Raw genomic sequence first — 13424 nt, 5'->3', positions numbered from 1 at the left:
TGCAGCGATCTTGGCGGAAAAGAACAATAGTCCTTTTGATTCGATCCAAACAAGGATTTAATGTTTCCCTGTGAGTGGTGTGGGGACTCAAATGAATGTTTACTCACATATTTGGACATATGTCACCATACGTGATGCACTCTTCATGGGTGATGTGAAAGTGTACATTTGGAAGCCTGCCTAGATGCCGTGTGAACAGTGATATTGGGATGTGAGCTGCAGGTGGATTATTGGGTTGCTTGCAGTTTGGTGGCAGAAAGTGTATGGGAGCTCATAAGGACATGAATGGCCACAGGGACCTCCTTAACATTAAATCTCTGCTCTCATGGATCCTGTGAGTGACATCACAGGATGTGACACTTGAGTAAAATTGAAACTTAGCACAATGATAAATAACTGAAATGGATTGCGGCCCGACTGGAAGCCGTGTCGGGTGAGCAGGCGCTTTGGTTCTCTCTTGTTTGGTGGTAATAGCATCAGTTTCCATTTCATTAGGAAGGTGAGCGCGATGAGGATGGCAAGTTCGATGTTGTTTGCTTCTGCTTTGCCTACCGAGCACTAAAAGGTCTATGCTGTCAAAGATATATTGGCAACTGCTCATTGGCTGGTTCGAGGTTTTGATTGATTGTGAATTGCTCTGTATTCTACCAAGAATTGAGTACACCCAAAGAGAAGATGTTTGGTAATTTGCCTCCTTACCATTGTTCGAGCTTGGATCTGTCTTCTCTCCCTAACTAATAAGGAAGCCTTCCTGGAAAGTTGTTCTCTTTGCATAGCCACCATGTGAAGGATTCCCACTGATCTGAAAGTTACGTGAGGTGCAACATGTTTACACAATCGTTTGTTTGGTGTCTTTTAGAAATCACGGAATTCATACAATCATCATGGAGAAGTAAAGCGGCAGACATTGGTCTACAAGGAAACACCAGATTGATAGATGCTGTGACGAAAGCCAAGACATTTTCGATGAATTAGCTGCACGCAGAAGCTAGCTAGCTGTTGCAATACGAATATGTTGTTTTCCTTTTGTTCCATATATACATATGTATATATGTGAAAAGGTTTCTTCTTGTTCACTTTCAAGTATATTCACCAAGGTTGAAACACCTTCTTTTGTTTATAAGGTTTAAGATTTAATTGTGGTATTTATTTATTTATTGCATATTTATATGGCGTCTATACGCAATGTGTTTCCAGGCGCCACAAGACAAAAAAGGGGGGACGGGGACAAGGGGATTAAAAACAATAACGGTCCTTCTAGGCCTTGTGACATTCAGATTGTGCGAGTGCAGCAGCAAGAAGGGAGGGGGAGGGGAGAAGGGTGAGCCGGGGCAGGAGTACCCAGGTTTAGGCAAGTGCTATGGGTAACCCAGGAGGGCAAGTTCCAGGGGGTGACAGGGTTCATCGTCTAGTGCAGGGAAGAGGGTGGCCAAGACTCATGGGGGGGCAACACACCAGGCTGGTCAGGGAGGAGGCCCGGAAGGGCAGTGCTAAGTTGGGCAGGCACTGATGCAGACTGGACGAGGGGGGCCTGGTGCCATGTAAGACTCATAAGGGATCAGGCAGCCAGTCACAGCAGACAGACGGGGGGATTAGCGCGGGAGGGCGTGAGGAATGAAAGAGTTTGAATATGGTACTCACCCCTGCATTCGGGGGGGTGGACATGGATGGTAACGGCCTTCCAAGCCTAGACAGGCCCGAACAAAGCGAGGTAAGTGGGGAGAGAGCCTCCCTGTTGCCTCTCCACAATCAAGATGGCCTCACCCGGGGAAGGGCCTCTGGTGGCTGGAAACAGTGGGCGGTACAAAGTGTATTCTCGCACGCTCTTCCAGCCACCTGATTGGCTGAGAGCCCTTCCCTGGGTTCGAGTGGGTGTGAATGATTGTCGAGGGTATGTGAGAATATTTCTTTTGGATTCATGCGTTTGTGTATTTTAGAAACACAGACACTTTGTGAAAAAGGAGCTATTTGTAATTTTAAAGGTACTGATTTGTATGTATAATTTATACACTATTTTATATTTTTTGTATCTGTAGGGGCATATATTCATTGCAGTCAAACTGGATTAGGTATGCTTGGTTGAAACAATCGAGTAGGTTTTCAGTGGGAACTATTAAAGGAAGATCAAGGCATGGCATTAGGGCATGCCAAGGGGCAGCACAGAGCCATATGAAGCAGCCACTAGCCATGCCTGGTGCCACGTTTCCCACAGCCTGGCCTTCAGCCATGCCTCGTTCACCCCAGTGGCCTCGGTGGGCCTGCAAACTACTACTGGGTGGGGTTTGAACATACCAGCCTCTATTCCCTCTGCCAAACTCAGAACATGGCAGCCTCCATTACCTGTCTGGTGGGACACCTCACCCACTGGGCACGGGATACAGCCGTAGCAGCAGACCTGTTTACCTGGTAACATTAGTTTCTGATATCCAGGCAGGCACGGCTCACTGCACCTGGACTGCGGCGGTCTCTGTCAGGTAAGAGGTGAAACAGTTAAATCAAGCTATGAAAAGCAACTTTTCTGGAAATAAGCAGTAATTTTAAATTGCACTTTTTAAACATAAGCAACCTCTTTCTCAATCACTTTTCTTACCCAAAACGTTTCAACAAGAAAATAAAGCACCTCTCCCTTTCATATTCCTGATTCTATTTGTATTTGTGTTTGTCCTACTAGGCCTCATGTGACTTGTTCCATTTATTTCTCCTACTTTAGGCCCAAAAACAATTCAAAACATAATAGTAAACCCTTTGCATTGTCCACAAGGCTTTCTGGGGCCTGGGTCCAAAATACCTTCAGCTGTCTCTCTGTAAATATCTTCCCTCCCGAGCTCTTCACTCCTCCACCTCCAACTCCCTCAGGGTCAGTCGTTTTTCAAAGAAATGAGCTGGGGGTAGATCTCTGTCTTCAGCTGGGGCCTCTCTCTGGAACAGCCTCCCTGCCACTCTGAAACTTGAGGAGAACCATCTCTGGTTCCGGAAGCACCTCATGGCCTTCCTCTTTGCTTCTGCCTACGCTCCTCCTCCCCCCTGCTGATCTGTTCTACCTTGGCATCGTGCACCTGGATATCTTCTGACTTTCGGGTCCACATACCTTTTTTTTTTTTTTTAATTCTTTATTTTAATTTTAGTACTTAGAACAGAACTGAACAATAAATCTCAAAATATCATAACACAGCATAAAGCATATATACATGTAGGAATAGAAAAAGAAAGAATTAAACGATGAACTAGTACCTACTCAAAAAAGCTCCCCAGACCTTTGTATGTAAACTCAATTTCCCCATTTTTCTGTATATAAATTTCTCAATATTCGCTAAGCAGTTCATTTCTGTAATCCAATCCTCCAATATTGGTGAGACACACGATTTCCAGCTCCTCAAAATCATTTTTTTGCAAATAGAAGCACCTCTGAACAAAAATGTATTTTCCGATAGTGAAAGGTCGTCCAGTAAATCATCACAGCCCAGCACCATAGTCTTAAAATACCTGTTCACCCTGCCACTCACCCGCACTGCCTCCTGGCAATCCCTTGCGCTTGGGTCTGTATCTGTAACCCTACAGTGCCCCCCTCTTTCTGCACTTATCAGACACACCCTGTCTGTTGCCTTAAACCTAGCACTTGCTACTTGCTGGCTGCACTACCACTGTTTGTTGTCTTTTTTATTTTATTTATTTATTTAATTCCTTTGCTCAGCATTTTCTACTTCTCCCCCCCTCCCATGCACTTTCCCCTTCCCTCTCCCCTGCACTTGCGCATTCTCAATGTCACTGGACCTAGTAAGATTGTTGTTTTGTTCTCCCTTGTTCCCCTCCCTTGCCTCTATGCGCTCTGAAACACTTGTGTACGAGCGCGATACAAATAAAATATCAATATCAATAAACTGTTCCCTTATTTATTCACGCTTTTCACCTTAAATCTTCCCATTTGTATGTGATCTGAGAACCCTTCCTGTTTGAGTCACTTTGTTTGCACTAGTTTGTCCTGTTTGAGTCACTTTCTTTCCTCTAGTCTGTCCTGTTTGAGTCGCCTTCTTTGCCCGAGTCTATCCTGTTTGGGTCACTTTCTTTGCCCTAGGCTGTCCTGTCTGAGTCACCTTCTTTGTTTCTTTTCCCTAGTCTGCCATGTTTGAGTCACCTTCTTTCCTTCTTTGCCCTAGTCTGTTCTGTTTGAGTCACGTTCTTTGCCCTAGGCTGTCCTGTTTGAATTGTAATAGGAGCCCTGGAAAGTCCCAGCACGAGCGGTACAGGCAGGTCAGGAAATCCTGCACCCAAATGAGAGAAATAGACAAGGTAGTTGGCAAATGCCTGCTTTAATAAACCATATAAAACAGGGGCAGCATTAAGCATGCACATCTCAAGCTCAGGCTACAAAATGCAAAACATTAGTTTAAAAACACAAAATGCGCCACTCCTAACATTATACTGTAATATTAGTTACTAAAAACTTCGGGATGGAGGGATTGGTTAATGGAATTGTCTAGATATAGTTTACATATGGGTTAGTATTTTCATTGGATATAGCTATCTGATGGCCCCACCTCGAACCACCCCTAAATCGATACAAGTAACAAAGACATCATCTTACCAACAGGTAATTGGCTAATGCAACATTACAGGGTGGTACCATCTTGAGAGTTGTGATTGGTTTGGCATTGGTTTTAACAACTTTGGACACTTGGCAGGCCCTCAGCACATGCAGCGAAAATTGTGGTAGGGGGAGCGAAACCTAGGAGAAGCTTTTTCTGATGAAATAATACAACATCCCTTATTTCCTAGCTTTGAGCCATCTAGCTTTGAAATTGGCCTTGTCTGGCATTTCTCTTCTGGGAACCTGTTGGGAGTCGTGGCAGGTATCTATCTGTGTCTAGAGTTAACAAATGGGCCCTGTTTTCTAATTATATGTCATGTGTGAGGAGACCACGTTCGGACTTATTTTACTCTGCTATTACCTTGATTTATTGAAATACGGGTGCTGTTACCTTCTTTGGACACTGGAGACTTGGTCGAGCTACTCCTCAGGCAGTATTAAGCTTCTAATTAAGAGTTACCTGGCACTGGAAGGCTATTTATTCTTTTGCCTAATCTAAGAGAAATATGCCTAACGCTTCAGAATTATGATCTTCTGTTCTCCTTGAAGCTATTCAAACCTCCCTTTTTGCAGTAACCCTGGAGGGGGCTGTGCAGCCACTGCCTGGCCAGCCCAGGTCTGTATTTTAGCTAATGCCAGTAATGTCTTCTTGCAGTTGCGAGTCTACGGTCTGGAGGCTGGGGAGGGGCTGACACGATGAATGACGTATTCATCTGCCTATGAACATTCCCTCCTCTGGTCGAGTCCTCAGCCACATGTACGCTAAGGCCCTACCCCCAGTAAGGTACCTTTGGGGCGCACACTTTGTCACTCCCCTCAGGCCACCTGAGTTCTTTATGTGTTTGTCTGCACTCCAGATCACAAAGCAGCACTCTCCATCTGGTTTGCAGAATACCCAACATCCCACGTAATTAAGAGGCTCTCGGGGATATCAAAATGTTGATCCTGGAGGGATGATGGGACTTTGTTTCAGGTCCATATGAGGGGGTCATCGGTTTGTGTGCATTCATGCACTTGAGTATCCAGGTTTATCACTATTTTCATCCCGACCGCCTTATTAGCAGTCTTCTTACATTAGCTTATGGCTATACTCAAGGATGCAGATGCGTTTATAATGTTGGTAACAAGATGTCTGGGCTGACCAGAAGACCAATCATGAAACTACTTAATGTATTAAAGAATATACTCATGTGAAAAAACATTACATTTGAATGTTGTTGTTAATACAGGAACCTAATCATACATTCACATAGGCAATGGCTGCAGCAACATTTATTTTCCCGTTCAAACCTATCCCGATTTTGAAAAACTTTACCACTTAGCCGGTCCTGGTGGCCAAGCTCACTTTAACCCCATTGCCGGTCCCTCATGGTTATGGCCAGTAGCCAGATTGTCCGGGTCATGGACTTTGGCCATGAGTTGTTCAATCTGACCTCTGCCAATGGCCACAATCTATACCTTCGTCAACAAAGGTATATTAGTATTGTTTGTACCTACATTATGACACTTTTCAAAAAATAAAACATGGACACATTTGCAAAACCATGCTTTCAGGTCTTTGCCAATGGTCCTTGCACAAGTCCGCTGCAAATCCGTCCAGCACTTCAGGCTGCAGTCGCAAGCACCATTTTATTTCTCATTTAAACCTAGAGCTTCGGCCATGTCACATGCCCCAATAAGTAAATCAGAGTATGCATTCGTCCTTCCCGAGGGCAAGGCCCACTCTCCATTCACCAAAGTAATAGCACTATTTTTTGTACTTCCATTTGGACACTTTGGTGAAATAAAACACAAGACAGATTTACAAAAGCATGCTTTCAGGTCCTTGCTTATGCTCCTCGCGCAAGTTTGTTGTAATCCAGTCAAGCACTACAGGATGTAGCCGCAAGCAGAATATTTTTTCCAATTCAAACCTAGGGCTTTGGCCACGCTGCATGCCCCAATACGCAAATCAGAGTGCACGATTGTCATGTAATTGCAGGGTGGTAGAATGGGTCGATCAATGCGCTTGATCTAGTACTTTAATCAGATTAACCTGCTGCTGGTGATGGGGTTCTTTTGTGGAGGTATCTTTCCTTCTTGAAATGTTAGGGTTAGAATGGGAGAGTGAGCCTTGGTCACCTGAACACTGGATTATTTAATAAGTAACTGTTCTCATAATAAAGCAGTCTTAAAAACTATTGTTGTGCAATATTTATTGTTAGAAGTCAGCCAACACGTGTTTCAATTCTCTAGGGTCTTTCTCAAGGCGTGTAGATTAAGGGCCATTCATTGCTGCGAGGTTGTGGAAATGAGTCCAGGATACAATCCCAATATCTTGTCCCGGGATGGTCGCAAATAAGGGTGGTTAATGATTTGGATGGGTGGCCTGGTGAACACGTGGATGCCTGGTTCGGCGCGCTCAGTAATTATCAGCTAATTAGCATTGTCTCGGAGTGTATGCACTGGTAGTCATGGTGATCTGTTGATGCAATCCAGTCCAGCACTTCAGGCTGTAGCCATGAGCAAAATGTATTTTCCCATTCAAACCTATCCCGATTTTGAAAACCTTTACCACATGGCCAGTTCCTGGTGGCCATGCCCACTTTAACCCTACTGCCGGTCCCTTGTGGTAATTGCCAGAAGCCAGATTTTCCGAGTCATGAACCTTTACCATGATTCGGCCAATCTGCCCACTGCCCATGGCCACAGGGTATACCTCAGTCACCAGAGGTATATCACTATATTTTGTGCCTACATGATAACACTTTAAAAAAATAAAACACAGACACACTTGCAAAACCATGCTTTCAGGTCCTTGTCAACAGTCCTTACACGAGTTTGTTACAAACCCGTCCATGTTTTATTTTTTGGAAAGTGTCAAAATGTACATACATAAAATAGCCATATAACTTAGGCCCCACTTGACAAAATCCATTCCGACTTTGCACAAACATTTAAGGTTATGTCTATAATGTTCCTGAACATTTTTCTGCAGATTCGTCAAACGGCTTCAAAGTTATAAAACATCTAAAAATGTTGGGAACCCCCTCTAATTTTGGCCCCTCTTGACAGAATTCCACCAAACTTTGCATAAACATTGAAATTACAATGTCTACGGACAGCAAAAGCTGTCTGCAAATTCAACATGGCGACGGTTTCAGAAAATATGACGCACCTCACGCTTTTCACCATCCAACATTGTCCGCTGACATCATGTCGGCCTCTGGGCCAATCACGGGTCTGTCCGCGGAACAAACAGGGAAGTGAGTCCATGGACCACATCTAGATATCACACATTTTTTGGGACCTACTTTTTGGGTGTTTAAAAAAAAACTACTGGACAGATTTACACCAAATTTACAAAAGCACTCCTTCAGGACCAAACAGCTGCGTTGGGCACAAATTTGGTGAAAATCTATCCAGCGGTTTGGGCCCCTCTATAACTTTTCCCCCTTGCTCAAAACCTTACCAAACTTTTCAAAAAGTGCTCTTTCTAAGGGTTGAGCAACTTAACCCTAGACTTGTAATATATATATATATTTATATATATATATATAAAACACCAAGAAAGTTATGGTGGGTTTTAAAAGGTTTGATAAAAAAACCTTTCACCTGAAATGTGAAAATAGGCAAGTCCATTTGAGCCAGGACACACATTCCACAATGCCACCTAGTAGCCATCGCTGGAAGTTCACCTCCAGTTCTGAGTCACAACAGCAAGGCATTGGGGTATGCAAATTAGCTCAAATGCAAACCTTTTTCTGTCTTGGGTTGATTAAGCTATGTATAAAGTAGCACTGCCCCCTTAGACAAAGAAAAGTTCCTGGAGAAAAAGGTTTGCATGTATATATATATATATATTTATTTTTAGTTTTATTGACATTAGTTTTGTAAAAAAAAAAAAACTTTTTGGTCATTCTTTCCAATGTTTACATAATGCAATCCTTACAAATGAAGTGACAGGTTCAAAGTAAGATGATAAAAACGAGCGGAGGGGTGTAGACAGACAAACACACGGGAATATACTAATTCCAGCTCATAATGACTTATAACGCGTCAAGGTTAGGAAGAATCGAATCCATAAAATTAATGGTGGCACAGGTTAGTTGGGTGTATATATATATATATATATATATATAGAGAGAGAGAGAGAGAGAGAGAGAGAGAGAGAGAGAGAGAGAAATGTCTTTTGATTGTTTTGTTGGCTACGTGCAATCTCTTAAGTGCAGGTAAAATCTTTGAGGGGGAAACATTCACTTTGTTCTCTTTGCTTGCTGATTAAAGGGAGGGACAGTTCATTGTCTATCTCAGTCTGTTGGCTGCTGTCTGCTTCTTGTCGCCGATCGGGTCAGTATCCGCGTCACCTCTTCTTCACCTTCAGCTTCAGGGACTGGTGGCAGGGTGGTCTCATCTTTGTATGGTTTGATATCACTGCGGTGGAGCCAGGCTCGCCTTCCTTGTTAACTGCAGTGGGGGAAACCTCCACAATGAGGTGGGGGTCCTCAAAGCGTGGCTTGTGCCAGCACCTAACAAAATTCCTTATAAGAACTCTATCACCAGGTAATAAGGCAGGGGGGCTTGAGTAAGTCTTGCAAATCGGGCTGTTCGCTGTATTCCTCTTTGTTTTTTGATGTCTCCTGCCGGGCCGGAGCTGTTGAGACATAAAAGCGACACTCACCCTCATAGCAGTCAAGTATTCATGCATTTCAGAACCAAGCACATCAGCTGTATTGTGGGCGTCAGTTTGTGCTCGAGTGGGAGGAGCAAGAGGTATATGCATACAGCGTCCCATCACCAACTCATGAGGAGTCCGGCGATGGTCTGAGCCGGGCCGATTGTGCAATGCAAATAGGTCTAAGGGTAGTCAATGGAGCCATCCTGTTTTTAGTGTCATTTTTAGATTGAGTAGGCTGTTGAGACACTCACAAAACCTGTTTGCCTTCGGGTGAGAAGCGGAAGAGAATGTATGCTTAATACCCAGTAGGACTACGATGTACTTGAATACTTCATTTACAAAATGCAGCCCATTATCAGACCGAAGTGTTAAAGGGTTCTCAAACCCCCAAACCCCCAGCATACTCCCAAGATGACAGATGCCACCCACTGAATCAACCCCACAGACTATAACTAGATGGCATCACCAAAGTAATCATGAAGAGGCAATATGGCTGAACACACATGTAGAGACATTAGCCAGGTGCAAACTAACACACATGAATTGCTCACTGGCACCTAATAGCAAGTCCCATGAACAACCATGAAAACAAAATGGAAACCACAGATATGATATTATAGGTTATTTATAACGTGCTTAATACCAAGAAGTTTTGAAGTACAGACCCAGGGATCACACCTGTGTGTTTTGTGTCGTCTTGCTTTCAAGGCGAGCATGTTACCCCTGAGCTATCCTCCTGAGGCACATAGATGCATTGAAATGAATTGGGAAGGCTTACAACACATGGCTGAGACCTGACACACTGACTTTCCTGAGAAACACAAAACAGACCTTGTAGCATGTTTAGCCCTGCTAAGGACACCGGGTAGAGAGTTCGAGTTAGCAGAAAAGATACAGCGCCTACAAGGACATGAGGCTGAAATCCCTCATAAATGCAAGCAGAGAAAAATCACTTTTACAGTCCTCAAGCACGTGACCCGTTCATCTGAGGCAGGCAGAAACTGTTGTTCCCATCAAATTGATGACAGAAGATGAGAAAATGTAATGCAACATGAAGATGGAGAATGGAGTGTCCTTGTGTCACGATGTCTGCCCCCGGAAAGCCAGACCAGGCCCAGCAACCCCAGAAGCAGGCATCATGCCACTTGAAGCATGCCCAAAAACCCCACTTAGGGGCTATCTGGCTACAGTGTTGGTGCCTATGGCGCCAGGCTCACAAGAATAAAGTCAGTCCTGGCACCATGGGCGCCAGGCTCATTACAGAAAACTTACCTGATGCAGACCATGCTGCATACCTACCTGATGCAGACCATGCTGCACGAAGCCACAAGCCAAATGATGCTTAGAGGGACTATTTTACCTCAGTGACTCCTTTCTTCTCGGGTGGGGCTGTGGAAGAATACTTACCTGGGACTTCTTCCAAGGCTATTTAAGCCCCACCCGGACAGCCGCACGTGTTTCGCGTTATTCTGCTTGCTGCAGCGTAACGCTCACCATGTCTTCAGTAGCTCCAGTCTTCAGCCACGCCCACTTCAGCCCTGGAACACCTGGAACAAGAAAAGGCGAAGAAGAAAAGGTCAGAACAAAACCCTTACCTGAATCCTTGATCCAGCACATTGTCGATCTGGAAGAGAGAAGCCTTCACAGGTGCGTTGCCACGCACCTCGCAGCGCCGCGCTGAACTCACCATCCGTGGCTGCATTCCTTTACTCCATCGCGAACCCAGCATCTCCAGGCCGATCTTCAACACCTGGGGGAGACAAGAACAAATAGGTGAGCAAGGGCAATACAAGCCACCCCCAAAGACTTACCTGATTACCACAGGGGGGTACTCACCTCATTTTGGGTTGGCGCAGTTAATTCTGCATCATCGCTGTACCCCGGCCCCAAAGGGGAGAACCACAATAGACTTACCAGGATCTTACCAATTGCCACTTGGAACTCTTCTAGTGGTTTAAATCTGCAACCTGTAAGGAATCTGGCAGAGTGAATATCAGACTTTTGAACTCTTACGAACAATTGGACTTTAGAGTCAATACTGGAACTCACAAATTCCTCCACGCCAGTGAAGTAACTGGTCGTCTATGCGCCCCTGCGCTCGACGCAGGATAGAGAGCTCATCTTTCCAAATCATCAGGTGAGATTAAGAGGGAACTTCAGGAGTGTTCTGTGGGCAGACAAGGGGAGTGGGAAGGCGGGTTAACGCTCAGATTATGGGAGGTTAATTCCCTTTCTCCATTGCAGAAAGATATTCGTATGAGCCCGACAAACGAAGCTAAGTGGGTCTGTCCAGTCTGTCATCTCGGCTCTACGTGTTGCTCTGGTGGAAGCAACAGCGGGCCAGTCCAGATCGACGCCCCCGTGGGAATCAGGTGAGCGTAACACCTTTTTCAAGGCCTGGGAAATCAGAGGGTGAAACAATAGTGAGAAATAGGCAGTGCTGTGGGCTCATCTTCCCCATCCATCATTTCTGCTCACATGCTGGTAAATCTCCTAAACTGATAAATTGACACTGACCCCGTGGAGGTGGTGCTATCCGGAACCACCAGATCTGGCCAGACCGATTAGATTGTCCCCTATAGGCTGTAATTATGCATATACTGTTCACCCAAACCTATTTCGCCTAGAGCTCAGGAATGTAACAAGTTGAGAGTGTATGTGGACACTGTAGAAATCTGTGTACTTTTCCCTGCTTGGATTAATAAAGCAGCTGTTTGTCACATTACTGGACTCTTTTGTTCCTTTGGCATGAGGGATTTCCCTTGAACAAACTCTCCTTTTTTTTACTTACATTCAGAAGGACTTTGCACACTCCCCATCTCGGGAAGACCTCCTGTACAAGGAAATTCGTAGCACATTTGGCATTGGGGTGTGTGCAAGGGCCGGCTTCAATCCAGTTGGAAAAATGACATACGACTACTAACATATATCTGTAGCTGTTACAAACTTGGAGCATATCTACATAATTGATATGCAAATGCCGAAAAGGTCCAGTAGGACGGAGTATTGATCCTCTCACTTTTCGCAGCATGTGCCCTGTGGTGAACTTCTGACAAACTATACAATTTCGGATGAACATGCTCCATCAAGTTCGGCATAAACCACTCTTCCGATGTCAGGGCCGCAAGATTCTCTTGTGTTTTGTGTGTGGGGTAATGCAGCTGTTCTAATGTTATTTTAAGTAGTGCTAGGGGCAAAACTGGTTGGCCGGTACTGTTGTGCCACCACATTGCATCAGAGGGGGACAATGAGCACCCCCTATGCTTCCATAAATCCTGTTCTTCTTGTGGAGTGCAGTTTGGTGACCTGTGCTATGGGCAAGGTATTAAAGCCTTCTTTCATTATCATGCTGCCTGCGTGTGGGTGCTACAGATATTTCAGGAAGATCAGCTGCTTTTTTAGCTTGACGTCTGTGGTTTCGATGCCATGAGAAATGAAGTCTGCACCCCGAATGTGGACTGCGCTCTTCACCACAGCAATGGCCGATGGGAGCTATAGTGCATCTATAAGCCTTAACAATAATGGAGCATGATACACTGGTGTGCTGTCTGTGCATAGAAAGCCCTGCCTCTTCCAACATGGCAGACCTGCGTGTACTGTTGAAGTCAAGTAGGCAGAGTCAGAATACACTTTTATTTCCTCATCCTCATAATAAGCACTACTAACTGCTGCTTGCACTGGAAAATGTAAAGGCAATGGGGCACTTGTCACTGTCTCAAAGTTGCAGTTTGGCTTCATTTTTTCCACTGCGGTGCCAGTATGACTTTCCCCTGAGCTGTGATCAATCGACTATGAACGGTCAATGAAGAGTATTGCCCCCCCAGAGCATTTTCTCTGACATTGGGTATATCATCATAGTAGTCTGTGTATTTGGTGCAGTCGTGCACATTATCTCCTTCTACTGGCACTGATATGAATGTTGATGGATTCACTACCCTGCACTTGACAATTTTAATCGCTGGGTTTGAGATAATCACTTCATATCTTAATGCTCTCTGTCTGGTCAATGTACTCTTGGGTTTCTCAAGAATTGCAAACAAGGCATGTTCCACATATAATGTGAGTGTACAGCCCATTGTGATACTGGCAGACTAATCAATTGCAAAGGCTGCTACAGCCAATGCTTGTTCACAGGGGTAATGTCCTCTGATGACTGGATCTATGATCCTGCTGTAATATGTT

The 13424-nt window shown here is 44.7% G+C and overlaps 1 protein-coding gene across 1 annotated transcript in view; it reads right to left on the bottom strand.

The window, feature by feature from the left end:
• Nucleotides 1-13424, bottom strand: part of LOC138453830 (vomeronasal type-2 receptor 26-like) — a 341447-nt gene that overhangs the window by 35179 nt on the left and 292844 nt on the right. The window contains exon 7 of the mRNA XM_069606996.1: nucleotides 2341-2467. Coding sequence (XP_069463097.1) covers nucleotides 2341-2467 — 127 coding nt within the window. The remainder of the gene's footprint in view (nucleotides 1-2340; nucleotides 2468-13424) is intronic.

This window comes from Ambystoma mexicanum, chromosome 4p, assembly GCF_040938575.1.
Source record: "Ambystoma mexicanum isolate Mex_15411 chromosome 4p, UKY_AmexF1_1, whole genome shotgun sequence".
NCBI lineage: Eukaryota > Metazoa > Chordata > Amphibia > Caudata > Ambystomatidae > Ambystoma > Ambystoma mexicanum.
This window is presented reverse-complemented; position numbering and strand designations above follow the sequence as displayed.